The 19,363-nt window shown below is 40.5% G+C and overlaps 1 protein-coding gene across 2 annotated transcripts in view; it reads right to left on the bottom strand.

Moving 5' to 3' along the window:
- The window catches only part of LOC124264807 (cubilin-like), a 142,024-nt gene that overhangs the window by 116,818 nt on the left and 5,843 nt on the right, over positions 1-19,363 (bottom strand). For both annotated transcript variants that reach the window (XM_046699598.1, XM_046699597.1), the window contains exons 2-3: positions 5,683-5,773; positions 4,614-4,870 (exon numbers count right to left, since the gene is read on the bottom strand). In XM_046699598.1, the coding sequence (XP_046555554.1) occupies positions 4,614-4,870; positions 5,683-5,773 (348 nt within the window). The remainder of the gene's footprint in view (positions 1-4,613; positions 4,871-5,682; positions 5,774-19,363) is intronic.

The raw sequence follows: 19,363 nt of genomic DNA on the forward strand, positions 1-19,363 counted from the left end.
GATGTTTGGTTGTGATGATGTGATGTTTGGTTGGGATGGATGTGATGTGTGGTTGTGATGGATGTGATGTTTGGTTGTGATGATGTGATGTTTGGTTGTGATGATGTGGATGTGATGGATGTGATGTGTTGCTGTGATGATGTGATGTTTGATTTGATGATGGATGTGATGTTTGGTTGTGATGATGTGATGTTTGGTTGTGATGGATGTGATGTTTGGTTGTGATGGATGTGATGTTTGGTTGGGATGGATGTGATGTTTGGTTGTGATGATGTGATGTTTGGTTGTGATGATGTGATGTTTGGTTGTGATGATGTGATGTTTGGTTGGGATGGATGTGATGTTTGGTTGTGATGATGATGATGTGATGGATGGATTTGGGATGGATGTGATGTTTGGTTTATGATGATGATGTTTGGATTTGGATGATGATATTTGGTTGTGGATGTGATGTGATGTGATGGTTGTGATGATGTGATGTTGGATTTGTGATGATGTGATGTTTGGTTTTGATGATGATGTTGTGATGATGTGATGTGTTGTGGTTGTGATGATGTGATGTTTGGTTGGGATGGATGTGATGTGTGGGTTTGTGATGATGTGATGTTTGGTTGTGATGATGTGATGTTTGGTTGGGATGGATGTGATGTGGTTGTGATGATGTGATGTTTGGTTGTGATGATGTGATGTTTGGTTGTGATGATGTGATGTTTGGTTGGGATGGATGTGATGTTTGGTTGTGATGATGTGATGTTTGTTTGGGATGATGTGATGTGTGGTTGTGATGATGTGATGTTTGGTTGTGATGATGTGATGTTTGGTTGGGATGATTGATGTGATGTTTGATGGATTTGATGATGTGATGTGATGTTGTGGTTGTGATGATGTGATGTTTGGATTTGATGATGTGATGTTTGATTTGATGGATGTGATATTGTGGTTGTGATGATGTGATGTTTGGTTGGGATGGATATGATGTGTATGGATTTGTGATGATGTGATGTTTGGATTTAGGATGTGATGTGATGTTTGTGATGATATGATGGATGGATATGATGATGTGATAGATAGTGATATTTTGGTTTGATGATGTGATGTTTGGATTTGTGATGATGTGATGTTTGGTTGTGATGATGTGATATTTGGTTTTGGGATGGATGTGATGTATGGATTTGTGATGATGTGATGTTTGGATTTAGGATGATGTGATATTTGGTTAGGATGGATGTGATGTGTGATTTGTGATGATGTGATGTTTGGTTGATATGATATTTGTGATGGATGTGATGTATGGATTTTGATAATATGATATTTGGATTTAGGATGGATGTGATATTTGGATTTAGGATGATATGATATGTGTGGTTGTGATGATGATGTGATATTTTGGTTGAGGATGGATGTGATGTTTGGATTTGTGATGATGTGATATTTGGATTTGGGATGGATATGATGTTTGAATTTGTGATGGATGTGATATTTGGTTGTGATGATGTGATGTTTGTGATGATGATAGATGTGATAATGTTTGTGATGATATGATATTTTGGATTTAGGATGATGTGATGTTTGGATTTATGATGATGATGTGATATTTGGATTTATGGATGGATATGATATTTGAATTTGATGGATGATGTGATGTGTGAATTTGATTGATATGTGATGTTTGGATTTGTGATGATGTGATATTTGGTTGTGATGATATATGATATGTTTTTATGATAGGATGGATGTGATTTGTTTGGATTTGATATGATGATTTATGATAATGATATGATATTGGATTTTGTGATGGATGTGATATTTGGATTTGATAGGATGGATATGATATGTAATGATATGATATGATTATTTGGTTAGGATGATATGATATTTGGATTTGTGATGGATATGATGTTTGGATTTGTGATGATATGATGTTTAATTTAGGATAGATATGATATTTGAGATTTGTGATAGATGTGATATTTGGTTGTGATGATATGATATTTAGTTTTGATGATATGTGATATTTAGATTTTGGATTTGATGATGTGATGTTTAGATTTAGGATAGATATGATATTTGGATTTAGGATAGATATGATGTATGAATTTGGTTATGATGATATGATATTTTGATTTTGATGATATGATATTTGGATTAGTGGATAATGATATGATATATGTATGAATTTGTGATGATGTGATATTTGAATTTAGGATAGATATGATATATGGATATTTGATTGATGATAGATATGATATTTGGTTTAGGATGGAATGATATGATATTTGGATTTAGGATAGATATGATTGTGGATGTGATGATATGATATTTGAATTTGTGATGATGTGATATTTGAAGTTGTGATGGATGTGATATTTGAATTTGTGATGATGTGATGTGTGGTTGTGATGATATGATGTTTGAATTTAGGATGATGTGATATTTAGATTTGGGATAGATATGATATTTGGATTTGTAGATGATATGATATTTGAATTTGTGATGGATGTGATGTGTTAATTTGTGATGATGTGATATTTGGTTAGGATGGATATGATATTTGGATTTACTTGATGATGTTTGTATTTTGATGATGTGATATTTGGTTGGGATAGATGTGATGTGTGGTTGTGATGATGTGATGTTTGGGATTGATGTTTGGATGGATGTGATGTTTAGTTGTGATGGATGTGATATTTGGATTTGTGATGATGTGATATTTAGTTGTGATGATGTGATGTTTGGATTTGTGATGATGTGATGTTTGGATTTGTGATGTGATGTTTGGATTATGTTTGATGGATGTGATGTTTGATTTTGTGATGATGTGATGTTTGGATTTGTGATGATGTGATGTTTGGTTGTGATGATGTGATGTTTGGTTAGGATGGATGTGATGTTTGGATGTGTGATGATGATGTATGTGATGGTTGGGATGATGTGATGTTTGGTTGTGATGATGTGATGTTTGGTTGTGATGGATGTGATGTTTGGATGTTTTGTGATGGGATGGATGTGATGTTTGGATTTGTGATGATGTGATGTGATGTGGTTGTGTTTAGTTGTGATGGATGTGATGTGTGGTTGTGATGGATGTGATGTTTGGTTGTGATGATGTGATGTTTGGTTGGGATGGATGTGATGTTTGTTTGTGATGATGTGATGTGTGGTTGTGATGTGTGGTTGTGATGGATGGATGTGATGGATGTGATGTGTGGTTGTGATGATGTGATGTTTTGTTGTGATGGATGTGATGTGCGGTTGTGATGATGTGATGTGTGGTTGTGATGATGTGATGTGCGGTTGTGATGGATTTGTGATGTGGTTTGTGATGATGTGATGTTTGGTTGTGATGATGTGATGTTTGGATTTGTGATGATGTGATGTTTGGTTGTGATGATGTGATGTGTGGTTGTGATGATGTGTGATGTGTGGTTGTGATGGTGTGATGTGTGGTTGGTGATGTGTTGTTGTGATGATGTGATGTGTGGTTGTGATGATGTGATGTTTGGTTGTGATGATGTGATGTTTGGTTGTGATGTGTGGTTGTGATGATGTGATGTTTGGTTGTGATGGATGTGATGTGTGGTTGTGATGATGTGATGTTTGGTTGTGATGATGTGATGGATGGATGTGATGTGTGGTTGTGATGATGTGATGTGTGGTTGTGATGATGTGATGTGTGGTTGTGATGATGTGATGTGTGGTTGTGATGATGTGATGTGTGGTTGTGATGATGTGATGATGTGATGTGATGGATGTGATGTTTGGTTGGGATGGATGTGATGTTTGGTTGTGGTGATGTGATGTGTGGTTGTGATGATGTGATGTGTGGTTGTGATGATGTGATGTGTGGATGTGATGATGTGATGTTTGGTTGTGATGTGTGGTTATGATGATGTGATGTTTGGTTGTGATCGATGTGATGTGTGGTTGTGATGATGTGATGTTTGGTTGTGATGATGTGATGTGTGGATGTGATGTGTGGTTGTGATGATGTGATGTTTGGTTGTGATGATGTGATATGTGGTTGTGATGATGTGATGTGTGGTTGTGATGATGTGATGTGATGTGGTTGTGATGATGTGATGTGTGGTTGTGATGATGTGATGTGTGGTTGTGATGATGTGATGATGTGATGTAATGGATGTGATGTTTGGTTGGGATGGATGTGATGTTTGGTTGTGGTGATGTGATGTGTGGTTGTGATGATGTGATGTGTGGTTGTGAGATGTGATGTGTGGATGTGATGATGTGATGTTTGGTTGTGATGTGTGGTTGTGATGATGTGATGTTTGGTTGGGATGGATGTGATGTTTGGTTGTGGTGATGTGATGTGTGGTTGTGATGATGTGATGTGTGGTTGTGATGATGTGATGTGTGGATGTGATGATGTGATGTGATGGATGTGATGTGTGGTTGTGATGATGTGATGTTTGGTTGGGATGGATGTGATGTGTGGTTGTGATGATGTGATGTTTGGTTGGGATGGATGTGATGTTTGGTTGGGATGGATGTGATGTGTTGTTGTGATGATGTGATGTGTGGATGTGATGGATGTGATGTGTTGTTGTGATGATGTGATGTTTGGTTGTGATGGATGTGATGACACTGTGACATACACGTATACTTGACGTTGATGACGAATCCTCTTTCGCCAACCCTGTCGTCGCTGTGGAAGATGATGCTCCCACTGGTAATGACAATGTACTCTGGGTAGAGATCACCACACCAGCGGTCCACGAGGTCCCCGCTGCTGGAGTAGATCTCGAGGTAGTCGTTGATGCAGTCAGGGGAGTCCTGCAGAGAGAAGGTCTCGAACTCCAGTTGCAGAGGATCACCACTTCCTGAAGTCAGGTTCCACAGACAGCGTAAGTCCCTGCAACATCAACACTTACACCTACATCGTAGATCACTCCAACATCAACACTTACTCCTACATGTTAGGTCACTCCAACATCAACACTTACACCTTCATCGTAGATCACTCCAACATCAACACTTACACCTACATCGTAGATCACTCCAACATCAACACTTACACCTACATCGTAGATCACTCCAACATCAACACTTACTCCTACATTGTAGGTCACTCCAACATTAACACTTACACCTTCATCGTAGGTCACTCCAACATCAACACTTACACCTACATTGTAGGTCACTCCAACATCAACACTTACACCTACATCGTAGGTCACTCCAACATCAACACTTACACCTTCATCGTAGATCACTCCAACATCAACACTTACACCTACATCGTAGGTCACTCCAACATCAACACTTACACCTACATCGTAGGTCACTCCAACATCAACACTTACACCTACATTGTAGATCACTCCAACATCAACACTTACACCTACATTGTAGGTCACTCCAACATCAACACTTACACCTTCATCGTAGATTACTCCAACATCAACACTTACTCCTACATTGTAGGTCACTCCAACATTAACACTTACACCTTCATCGTAGGTCACTCAAACATCAACACTTACACCAACATCGTAGGTCACTCCAACGTCAACACTTACATCTACATCGTAGGTCCCTCCAACATCAACACTTACTCCTACAGATGGGATCTCCATAGACATATGTCAAACACATTGATGTCTGTACAAGGGAGACAACTGCAGCTGGTGAAGACAGAAGCGTGACCCCACCGTGTTGACGTACCTGCCATAGTGTCCTGCGTGGGTGGGGAGTGAGATGCTTGTGGTCTGTCTGATGGTGATGTGTAGCGGGTGGTCGTAGCACTGTCCACACACTGCAACAGAAATACATGAAAAGTGCTGTCTTAAACATGTGACAAGCGAATCTTCTACAGCACAACAGCACTCTGCTGGAAGTGTTGTCCTAAATGTTGGACAATATCATCTTCTACAGCACAGATACACAATGCCAGATGTGCTGTCCTGAATGTTTGACATGGTTTTGACAGGTATACAAGATTATACAACATTCGACAGTTATACAAGGGTTTGGACAGGTATACAAGGGTTTGGACAGTTATACAAGGGTTTAGACAGTTATACAAAGGTTTAGACAGTTATACAAGGGTTTATACAGGTATACACGGGTTTAGACAAGTATACAATGGTTTAGACAGTTATACATGGGTTTAAACAGGTATACATGGGTTTATACAGATACACAAGGATTTAAACAGGTATACAAGGGTGTACAAGGGTTTAGACAGGTATACAAGGGTGTACAAGGGTTTAGACAGTTATGCAAAGGTGTACAAGGGTTTAGACAGTTATACAAGGGTGTACAAGGGTTTGGACAGGTATACAAGGGTGTACAAGGGTTTGGACAGGTATACAAGGGTTTGGACAGGTATACAAGGGTGTACAAGGGTTTGGACAGGTATACAAGGGTGTACAAGGGTTTGGATAGTTATACAAGGGTGTACAAGGGTTTGGACAGGTATACAAGGGTGTACAAGGATTTGGACAGGTATACAAGGGTTTGCAAGTATACAAGGGTGTACAAGGGTTTGGACAGGTATACAAGGGTGTACAAGGGTTTGGACAGTTATACAAGGGTGTACAAGGGTTTGGACAGGTATACAAGGGTGTACAAGGGTTTGGATAGGTACACAAGGGTGTACAAGGGTTTGGACAGGTATACATAAAGGGTTTACAAAGGGTTTAGACAGATATACAAGGGGTTTGGACAGGTATACAAGGGTGTACAAGGGTTTGGACAGGTATACAAGGGTGTACAGGGGTTTGGACAGGTATACAAGGGTTTGGACAGGTATACAAGGGTGTACAAAGGGTTTGGACAGGTATACAAGGGTGTACAAGGGTGTACAAGTATACAAGGGTTTACAAAGGGGTTTGGACAGTTATACAAAAAGGGTATACAAGAGGTGTACAAGTATACAAGGGTTTACAAAGGGTTTGGACAGGTATACAAGGGTGTACAAGGGTTTGGACAGGTATACAAGGGTGTACAAGGGGTTTAGACAGTTATACAAAGGGTGTACAAGGGTTTGGACAGGTATACAAGGGTGTACAATGGTTTGGACAGGTATACAAAAGGGTGTACAAGAGGTTTAGACAGTTATACAAAAGGGTGTACAATGGTTTGGACAGGTATACAAAAAGGGTGTACAAGGGTTTTAGACAGTTATACAAGGGTGTACAAGAATACAAAAGGGTGTACAAGGGTTTGGACAGGTATACAAAGGGTGTACAAGGGGTTTGGACAGTTATACAAAGAGGGTATACAAAGGGTTTGGACAGGTATACAAGGGTGTACAATGGTTTGGACAGGTATACAAAAGGGTGTACAAAGGGTTTAGACAGTTATACAAAAAGGGTGTACAATGGTTTGGACAGGTATACAAAGGGTGTACAAGGGTTTAGACAGTTATACAAGGGTGTACAAGAATACAAGGGTGTACAAGGGTTTGGACAGGTATACAAGGGTGTACAAGGGTTTAGACAGATAGACAAAGGGTGTACAAAGGGTTTGGACAGGTATACAAAAAGGGTGTACAAGGGTTTGGACAGGTATACAAAAAGGTGTACAAGGGTTTGGACAGTTATACAAGAGGGTGTACAAGGGGTTTGGACAGGTATACAAAAGGGTGTACAAGAGGGTTTGGATAGGTACACAAAGGGTGTACAAGAGGTTTGGACAGGTATACAAAAAGGGTTTACAAGGGTTTAGACAGATATACAAGGGTTTGGACAGGTATACAAGGGTGTACAAGGGTTTGGACAGGTATACAAGGGTGTACAGGGGTTTGGACAGGTATACAAGGGTTTGGACAGGTATACAAAAAAGGGTGTACAAGGGTTTGGACAGGTATACACAAAGAGGGTGTACAAAAGGGTGTACAAGTATACAAAAAGGGTTTACAAGAGGTTTGGACAGTTATACAAAAAAGGGTATACAAGAGGGTGTACAAGTATACAAGGGTTTACAAGGGTTTGGGACAGGTATACAAAAGGGGTATACAAAGGGTGTACAAGTATACAAAGGGTTTGGACAGGTATACAAAGGGTGTACAAGGGTTTGGACAGGTATACAAAGGGTGTACAGGAGGTTTAGACAGTTATACAAGGGTGTACAAGGGTTTGGACAGGTATACAAGGGTGTACAAGGGTTTTGGTATACAGGGTATACAAGGGTTTGGACAGGTATAAGGGTGTACAAAGGGTTTGGACAGGTATACAAGGGTGTACAAGGGTGTACAAGTATACAAGGGTTTACAAGGGTTTACAAAGGGTTTGGACAGTTATACAAAAAGGTATACAAGTAAGGTTTGTACAAGTATACAAAGGGAGGGTTTGGACAGGTATACAAGGGTTTGGACAGGTATACAAGGGTATACAGGGTTTGGACAGGTATACAAGTATACAAGGGGTGTATACAAAGGGTTTGGACAGGTATACAAAGGGTGTACAAGAGTTTGGACAGGTATGCAAGGGTGTACAAAGGAGTTTAGACAGTTATACAAAAGGGTGTACAAGGGTTTGGACAGGTATATACAAGGGTGTACAATGGTTTGGACAGGTATACAAAAGAGGTGTACAAGGGTTTAGACAGTTATACAAGGGTGTACAATGGTTTGGACAGGTATACAAGGGTGTACAAAGGGGTTTAGAACAGTTATACAAAGAGGGTGTACAAGAATACAAAAAGGGTGTACAAAGGGTTTGGACAGGTATACAAAGGGTGTACAAGGGTTTTAGACAGATAGACAAAGGGTGTACAAAGGGTTTGGACAGGTATACAAGGGTGTGGACAGAATATACAAGGGTGTACAAGGGTTTGGACAGGTATACAAAAGGGTGTACAAGGGGTTTGGACAGGTATATACAAAGGGTGTACAAGGGTTTGGATAGAGTACACAAAAGGGTGTACAAGGGTTTGGACAGGTATACAAAGAGGTTTACAAGGGTTTTAGACAGATATACAAAGGGTGTACAAGAGGGTTTGGACAGGTATACAAAAGGGTGTACAAAGAGGGTTTGGACAGGTATACAAGGGTGTACAGGGGGTTTGGACAGGTATACAAGGGTTTGGACAGGTATACAAGGGTGTACAAGGGTTTGGACAGGTATACAAAGGTGTACAAAGAGGTTTGGATAGGTATACAAGAGGGTGTACAAAAGGGTTTGGACAAGGGTACAAAAAGGGTTTACAAAGGGTTACAAGTATACAAAAAGGGTTTACAAAGGGTTTGGACAGGTATACAAAGAGGTTGGACAGGTATACAAAGGGTGTACAAGGGTTTGGACAGGTATACAAAGGGTGTACAAAGGGGTTTGGACAGGTATACAAGGGTTTGGACAGGTATACAAAAAGGGTGTACAAAGGGGTTTGGACAGGTATACAAAAGGGTGTACAAGGGTGTACAAGTATACAAAAGGGTTTACAAAAGGGTTTGGACAGTTATACAAGGGTATACAAGGGTGTACAAGTATACAAAAGGGTTTACAAAGGGTTTGGACAGGTATACAAAAGGGTATACAAGGGGTGTACAAGTATACAAAGGGTTTGGACAGGTATACAAAACAAGGGTGTACAAGGGTTTGGACAGGTATACTAAAGGGTGTACAAGGGTTTTAGACAGTTATACAAAGGGTGTTCAAAGGGTTTGGACAGGTATACAAAGGGTGTACAATGGTTTGGACAGGTATACAAAAGGGTGTACAAGGGTTTAGACAGTTATACAAAAGGGTGTACAATGGTTTGGACAGGTATACAAAGGGTGTACAAAGGGGTTTAGACAGTTATACAAGGGTGTACAAGAATACAAGGGTGTACAAAAGGGTTTGGACAGGTATACAAAAAGGGTGTACAAAGGGTTTAGACAGATAGACAAGGGTGTACAAGGGTTTGGACAGGTATACAAGGGTGTGGACAGGTATACAAGGGTGTACAAAGGGTTTGGACAGGTATACAAAAGGGTGTACAAGGGTTTGGACAGGTATACAAAGGGTGTACAAAGGGGTTTGGATAGGTACACAAAGGGTGTACAAAGGGTTTGGACAGGTATACAAAGGGTTTACAAGGGTTTACAGATATACAAGGGGTTTGGACAGGTATACAAGGGTGTACAAAGAGGGTTTGGACAGGTATACAAAAGGGTTTACAGGGGTTTGGACAGGTATACAAGGGTTTGGACAGGTATACAAAAGGGTGTGTACAAGGGTTTGGACAGGTATACAAGGGTGTACAAAGGGTGTACAGACAGTATACAAAAAAGGGTTTACAAGGGTTTGGACAGATAGAGAAAAGGGTGTACAAGGGTTTAGACAGGTTATACAATACAAGGGTGTACAAGACAGGTATACAAGGGTGTACAAGGGTTTGGACAGGTATACAAGGGTGTACAAGGGTTTAGACAGATAGACAAGGGTGTACAAGGGTTTGGACAGGTATACAAGGGTGTGGACAGATATACAAGGGTGTACAAGGGTTTGGACAGTTATACAAGGGTGTACAAGGGTTTGGACAGGTATACAAGGGTGTACAAGGGTTTGGACAGGTATACAAGGGTTTACAAGGGTTTAGACAGATATACAAGGGTTTGGACAGGTATACAAGGGTGTACAAGGGTTTGGACAGGTATACAAGGGTGTACAGGGGTTTGGACAGGTATACAAGGGTTTGGACAGGTATACAAGGGTGTACAAGGGTTTGGACAGGTATACAAGGGTGTACAAGGGTGTACAAGTATACAAGGGTTTACAAGGGTTTGGACAGTTATACAAGGGTATACAAGGGTGTACAAGTATACAAAGGGTTTACAAGGGTTTGGACAGGTATTCAAGGGTGTACAGGGGTTTGGACAGGTATACAAGGGTTTAGACAGGTATACAAGGGTGTACAAGGGTTTGGACAGGTATACAAGGGTGTACAAGGGTGTACAAGTATACAAGGGTTTACAAGGGTTTGGACAGTTATACAAGGGTATACAAGGGTGTACAAGTATACAAGGGTTTACAAGGGGTGGGACAGGTATACAAGGGTATACAACGGTGTACAAGTATACAAGGGTTTGGACAGGTATACAAGGGTGTACAAGGGTTTGGACAGGTATACAAGGGTGTACAAGTATACAAGGGTGTACAAGGGTTTATACAGGTATACAAAGGTGGGGTTTACAGGTATACAAGGGTTTGGACAGGTATACATACAAAGGGTGTACAAGGGTTTGGACAGGTATACAGGGGTGTACAAGGGTTTGGACAGGTATAAAAGGGTGTACAAGGGTTTGGACAGGTATACAAAAAGGGTGTACAAAGGGTGTAGACAAGTATACAAAAAGGGTTTACAAGGGTTTTGGACAGTTATACAAGGGTATACAAGGGTGTACAAGTATACAAGGGTTTACAAGGGTTTGGACAGGTATACAAGGGTATACAAAGGGTGTACAAGTATACAAAGGGTTTGGACAGGTATACAAAAGGGTGTACAAAAGGGTTTGGACAGGTATACAAGAGGGTGTACAAGGGGTTTAGACAGTTATACAAAGGGTGTACAAGGGTTTGGACAGGTATATAAAAGGGTGTACAATGGTTTGGACAGGTATACAAAAGGGTGTACAAGGGGTTTAGACAGTTATACAAGGGTGTACAATGGTTTGGACAGGTATACAAGGGTGTACAAAGGGTTTGGACAGGTATACAAAAGGGTGTACAAGGGTTTAGACAGTTATACAAGGGTGTACAAGGGTTTGGACAGGTATACAAGGGTGTACAAGGGTTTGGACAGGTATACAAAAAGGGTGTACAGGGGTTTGGACAGGTATACAAGGGTGTACAAGGGTTTAGACAGGTATACAAAAAGGGTGTACAAGGGGTTTGGACACATTATACAAAAGGTGTACAAGGGTGTACACAGTATACAAAAGGGTGTACAAGGGTTTGGACAGGTATACAAGGGTGTACAAGGGTGTACAAGTATACAAGGGTTTACAAGGGTTTGGACAGTTATACAAGGGTATACAAGGGTGTACAAGTATACAAGGGTTTACAAGGGGTGGGACAGGTATACAAGGGTATACAACGGTGTACAAGTATACAAGGGTTTGGACAGGTATACAAGGGTGTACATGGGTTTGGACAGGTATACAAGGGTGTACAAGTATACAAGGGTGTACAAGGGTTTATACAGGTATACAAGGGTGTACAAGGGTTTGGACAGGTATACAAGGGTGTACAAGGGTTTGGACAGTTATACAAGGGTGTTCAAGGGTTTGGACAGGTATACAAAGGGTGTACAAGGGTTTAGACAGTTATACAAGGGTGTTCAAGGGTTTGGACAGGTATACAAGGGTGTACAATGGTTTGGACAGGTATACAAGGGTGTACAAGGGTTTAGACAGTTATACAAGGGTGTACAATGGTTTGGACAGGTATACAAGGGTGTACAAGGGTTTAGACAGTTATACAAGGGTGTACAAGAATACAAGGGTGTACAAGGGTTTGGACAGGTATACAAGGGTGTACAAGGGTTTAGACAGATAGACAAGGGTGTACAAGGGTTTGAACAGGTATACAAGGGTGTACAAGGGTTTGGACAGTTATACAAGGGTGTACAAGGGTTTGGACAGGTATACAAGGGTGTACAATGGTTTGGACAGGTATACAAGGGTGTACAAGGGTTTAGACAGTTATACAAGGGTGTACAATGGTTTGGACAGGTATACAAGGGTGTACAAGGGTTTAGACAGTTATACAAGGGTGTACAAGAATACAAGGGTGTACAAGGGTTTGGACAGGTATACAAGGGTGTACAAGGGTTTAGACAGATAGACAAGGGTGTACAAGGGTTTGGACAGGTATACAAGGGTGTGGACAGATATACAAGGGTGTACAAGGGTTTGGACAGGTATACAAGGGTGTACAAGGGTTTGGATAGGTACACAAGGGTGTACAAGGGTTTGGACAGGTATACAAGGGTTTACAAGGGTTTAGACAGATATCATGGGATAATAGTTCATACAAAATTCATTATTCATTATTACCACTACAAGCAATATATTAGGATTCAGATATTAGGAAAATATAAATATAGAATATTAGTAATAGCTTAGAGAAAGACTCCAGTCAAAAGTTGTAAAACTCATCTCACAGACATACTATTGAAAAAGGTATAAATTACGACTACACAATTTCACAGATATCCAAGACAAAATCCTAGCCTAAGGTATTGAGGACTCAAGCTGTTAGCAACCCTTTCAGTAATTCAGAGTTATGACCAGACGATTAAATGCATCTATTGTAATCCAAGCACCTGTAATTGACACATCAGATTAGGCTCATTGAGATCTAGCCCAGGGTAAGCATCAAGCATCCAGTAAAAGTGCCATCGAGATTAGTGCCAGTTAAACTAGGATTAACAAGGATTAAGAGTGATTGCCCTGTCTGGTCATTGAAGGACCCACCCCATTTAGTATATTCTGTATTTGATAGGCTAATGTAGAGGTTACACCCATTTTTGTATCAGTCAACCAATCATAATCTCTTTATTGTTTTAATTGTAGATAAAATGTCTCTATCTTCATTTGTCCATGAGTAGGGTTTAGACTCCCAACACAGGTCAGCTCTAGCCCTCAGCCCAGAGGGTTGTACCCGACTCTCTGTGGCCACCCCATGTTACTCCGTTCTTGTAAATAAAATTGTGATTAGCTTCTTGTGACTTGGACTCTTTTGCTGAGTTAATTCCCCAAGCAGACCAGCACGCCAGTTAGATAAGGTGTTTTACGGAACCATCACTTGGACCCCAGACCCTTATCATAATAGTTGGCGGAGAATCAAGCGATTTTGAACCTCGGAGCCCAGGAACTAACTACAACCAGCTACAAGAACACATGGAATAACAAGCGACTGCATCCACGTCTGATCTCAACACTGGATTAAGGACCACCAACTCCTGTAAAGACACCAACCAAGGAAGAAAAAGTCTTCAAAAATTGTAAAGTACTACTTTACATTGTTGATTTCTTGTCTTTTCTTAATTATAGTACGGTACATACTATAAGGTGTCATGGCCAATATGGAGTCTGGTATGGAAAGTAACTGTGGAAGTGAAATTCCAATTGTGTCCTTAGTTACCCCCTTGCCAAAAGTGTAATTCAGGTAACATTTGGCACTGAAACAACAACTTGTTTAATAGATACAGGGGCATCCATTTGCTGCATTTCGGTCTGCTTTTCTAAACAAAGCTTTCAACAACCCTGTACTTGGAAACTCACCCTTTCCACAAATTCAAGGTGTTGGGCGTATGAGTGCACAAGGTGTTGGGTTCAGTTGTGTTAGATTTTGTCATTGAAGATCAAGAATTTTCACAAAATTCTCTGTCCTGCCCTCATTACCTAAGTCAGTCCTACTAGGTGAGAACTTCCTCAATGACAACGATGCAGTCTTAGATTATAGCTGCCATTCCCTCATAATAGGCAACAGCACCTCAGATAGGCAGTATATCAATTTCATTGCCAATCCAGATCAAGAAATTTGTGGATTAGCAAAAACAATAGATCAGATATATATTCCCCCTCAGAGTGAAATTCATTTCAAGGTAAGACTACCTGAGGTTAACAATGATTCCCTCATCCTCATTGAACCAATTGCCTCCCTCACTGCTCATTCAGAAGTAGCAGGTGGTAGGACCCTCTCGAAAGTGCATAAGAAAACTGCTACATTTAGGCTTATGAATCCTTCCCAAGAAGAAAAAGTTTTAGATAAGGGTACAGTTGTAGGAAAATTTAGTTACATTGACAGCCACTCTATCTTTGAAATTGACTGTGACCAACCTTTAATAAATTCAGTTAACACTGACATTAAGACAACAGACAATGACACTAGGGATTATGTCAAAATTGCTCAAGACTTAGGATTTGACTTGACCAAGACACAACTGACGTCAGGCCAACAACAAAGACTACTCAGGTTTTTTAGGACAAAACAGAGACATGTTTTCCACAAGCCTTGCAGATTTAGGGAAAACTGACATGCACGAGCATGTCATTGACACGGGCAACCATCCCCCTGTTAAGTGTAGGCCTTATCGTCAGTCTCCTCATCTCCAAAAAGTCACTGAAGAACTTGTTGAAGATTTTCTCAAATATGATTTAATAGAGGAGTCCACTTCAATGTATTCAGCCCCCATCATCTTAGTTAAAAAACGTGACGGCACATATAGATTTGTTTGTGACTACAGAAAATTAAATTCTGTCACATTACCCATGTCATGGCCACTCCCTGTTTTTGACGATGTTGTTGATCACATCGGCAATAGCCAAGCTACAATTTTTTCCACGTTAGATCTTGCCAATGGCTTCTTCCAAGTGCCATTACACGAAGACTCAAAGCATAAAACTGCTTTTGTCACCCATCAAGGCCTTTATCAATTCAAACGTTTGCCCCAGGGTTTGTCTAATTCTCCACTTTGTTTTCAGCAACTCATGAGCAAAGTGCTAAGAAAATTGCTTTTCAAAGTTGCGTTGATTTACATTGATGATTTGATAATCTACAGCAAAAACTTTGAAGAACATCTCCAACATTTGGAGCAAGTCTTCTACTATCTCAAACAGGCAAAATTAACACTGAAGCCATCAAAATGCAATTTTGCAACAGACAAGGTTTCATTTCTGGGTCATGTTTTATCATGTGGAGGTGTTCAAGTTGATGACAAAAAGGTCGAAGCAATTAAAACCTTCCCAATACCTAAATCACAAAAACAGGTTCGCTCATTTTTAGGCCTCACAAACTTTTACAGAAAGTATGTGAAAGATTATGCGAAAATAGCAGTGCCATTGAATGCATTGTTAAAAAAGCATTCAGAGGCAGAAACTGGAAAGAAACCAAAGTTCCAGTGGTCACTTGAGTGTGATCAGGCTTTCAACACACTCAAAGATGCTATGTGTAACACACCTGTTCTGGCTTATCCAGACTTTGACAAAGAATTTTTTCTCGCAACTGATGCCAGCGATATGAGCATAGGGTTTGTCTTGAGTCAAAAAGATGAGAAGGATAATGAACATCCTATAGCTTTTGGAGGCAGAGCTCTTCATGGCAGCGAGAAGAATTGGAGCATCACAGAAAAAGAAGGTTTAGCTTTAGTTGAAGCCATTAGATCATTTCGTCCATACCTTGCAAATTCCAAATTCACTGTCTACACAGACCACATCGCCTTAAAATGGCTCAAATCCATCAAGGACGCCACAGGTAGGTTAGGGCGATGGTCTTTAGAACTGTCTACCTACACTTTTGATATTGTTCATCGCAGCGGCAAAGCCAACGGGAATGCCGATGCGCTCTCACGCAGGGAATATGAGCAAAATATTAACTGTCAGAGTCAAACAGAAGAAGATGCTGAGAAAACCGTCTTTACAGTAACTTCACTTGAGCAAAGAAGCCATACCAGCATTTCAGCAAGCCTGCAATTATCCTCACAGGTCACCCAATCAACTCAGACTGAGGATGATTGCATCCCAAGTATTAATCACTTAGATAGTGAATCAAAGACAAGTCATTTGTCTGTCACCTTTGAATATGAAGAGGACTACCAAACAGTACCAGCAAACGTTGTTGCAGCATTACATGCTACAAGTGATGATGTCACACAAGCCACAATGGTTGAGGTAAATATTAATGCACATCCCAACTTACGCCATCTACAAAGAATTTGTCCAGATTTTACCAAAATTTTTGACTACAAAGAAGATGATGTCCTTCCAGAAAATGAAAAGGACCGCCAAAAGGTCCTTATTGAAGCAGGCAACTTTGAAATAGATGAAGGAATCCTATACAGATTTGTTCCACAGAGACAGAAGGGTCATGCGGACAAATTCATTAAACAGCTCGCAGAAGTTCCAAGAACTCTCAGGAACCAGGTCCTGAGATCCTACCACGATTCTCAGTTTGGCGGTTGTCACCATGGAAAGGAAAGGATGCACAACACCATGAGACCAAAATACTACTGGCCAAAGATGTACACCGAAATTGCAACGTATGTCCAGACATGTGAAGTGTGTCAACAGACCAAGAGGCATTACCACAGCAAGAAGGCACCCCTACGTCCATTACCTGTGGAAGAGGTCTTCACCAGGTGGCATGTAGACATCCTTGGTCCCTTGCCAACAACACCAGACAAGTACAAGCACATTTTGGTCATCACCGATGCAGCATCTAGATGGTGTGAAGCCTGAGAACTCCAAGAAGCCACTGAGGTGGCAGATGTTCTCGTGAGAGAAATATTTTGTCGGTATGGCGCTCCAAGGACCTTAATTTCAGACCGAGGTCAGAACTTCATGTCAAAATTAATCAAGGCTATTTGTGAACTTTTGGCTATCAAATTCACTCATACCAGCCCATACCATCCCCAAACAAATAGCTGTGTAGAAAGGCTCAATTCCTACATCAATCAATCACTAAGAGCCTATTGTAACAAAACTCAAAATGATTGGCCCGGTTTCTTCCAGGCATCATGATGGCCTATCGGATGGCTCCAAATTCATCAACTCAAAAGTCCCCTTTGTTATGCTATTTCGCCGAGAAATGAGAGCTCCACAAGATGTTTCTTTAATTCCAAAGGAAAATTTAGGCCATAACAACAAAAGCTATCTTTCAAATTTGCTTGAGGAGCTAGAAATTATAAGGACTATTGCAGCTGAAAACACTGCTCGAGCAAAGGAGGTGTATTCAGAGCAATACAATCGTAAGGCTAAAGAGCCAGATTTCTCCCCAGGTCAAAGAGTTTGGCTATATTGTCAAAAGTAGAAAAAGGCCTCTGCAACAAGTTAACAAAAAGTGGTATGGCAGTTATTACATTGTTCATTTAGGTCCAAATTTCACCTACAAACTACTCAAGTTCTGACGACAAAGTGCACACAAACCATTGGTCCATGCTAACCGTTTGAAGCCATATTTCGATCCAGCTGATCGTCCACAGTATCCACCAGAACCATACCTCAACAACAGCAACAATATGGATTCAGGCATCATAGATGACAATGAGGAACCAATGAGCTATCCACAACTTGACAGCAACAATGCAGAGTCAACAGGTTCAACCCAGGATCAATCACCTAAAGGTAAGGAAGTCAATTCAAAAACTAAGGCAGGAAATCCAAGGAATCCTAATCAAGAGAAGAAAGGAATTCAGGAAAGCTCAGCAGGACCAAGTACAACTGTTCCAAACCAGAAACAGAGCCTCCCAGGTCCAAGTAACCCAACCAAGAAGAAAGGAAATACAAACAAGGGAAAAAGAGGACTAAACAGCAAACATCATCAGCCAAAGTCAAGGCCACAATCAGGATCAAGTCAGGTTCAACAACCAGCACAACAACCAGCGTCAAGCAATGACGCCAAGGTTTTCAATCCTGATGACATTCACTCAATTCTTGCTTCCAAGAGAGCAAACAACAAAATCTACTACAGAGTGAAATGGACAGATCCAGAAAGAGGAAACACATGGGAATATGGCAGCACCATTCCGACTCAATTCAAGAGAATTTCATGTCAAGAAAAAATATGTCGGGAAAACGAATTTAAAACGGGCCAATGAAAAATCACAAATTCTTTAACCAAAGAGAGTCAGCACAAGACAATCAATCAGTCAATGTGCTGTCAAAGAATTTCAAACAGCAATCGACCACTCACGGAACCAGAATTAGACGTCGAACCATATCCAATGGTACCAAGGCACCTACTGAGAATTCGAGCAAAGACGTAAAGAGAATTGTGGGCATAGAAATAGTTCAAGGAGACTGCTATGTCAAGGTCTTGTATAGCTACGACAAAAAATGATCCTCTCGTGATCCAAACAACTTATTTTGAATCTGTTCCTCCCCAACTCATACAAGAGTACATCAATGACAGCTGGAATGATCTCTGTAAGTGGTTCGAAACTAACGACCCTGGAGATGAGATTGATCCAGATGTATATCCAATCTATGAATCCAGACGTACAACATTACCTAATGGCATGTACACATTTGAATACTGTGTATCACACGAATGTCACAGACCCGACATACCATATCAATATTCACTCCCGATATTTACCTGTGGTCGCCAGATAGCCATATACCTGCAAAAGGTACAAGGTCTCCTCAATAAACTGTACTGTTAAGCTCTAGGTAGGTAATTTTGTGTCAAGTCATTTCACATTGTGTTACCTGATGACACTAGTTGTCAAGTGCCATCGAGATTAGTGCCAGTTAAACTAGGATTAACAAGGATTAAGAGTGATTGCCCTGTCTGGTCATTGAAGGACCCACCCCATTTAGTATATTCTGTATTTGATAGGCTAATGTAGGTTACACCCATTTTTTGTATCAGTCAACCAATCATAATCTCTTTATTGTTTTAATTGTAGATAA

This window comes from Haliotis rubra, unplaced genomic scaffold, assembly GCF_003918875.1.
Source record: "Haliotis rubra isolate DU_JTF1 unplaced genomic scaffold, ASM391887v1 Scf945, whole genome shotgun sequence".
NCBI lineage: Eukaryota > Metazoa > Mollusca > Gastropoda > Lepetellida > Haliotidae > Haliotis > Haliotis rubra.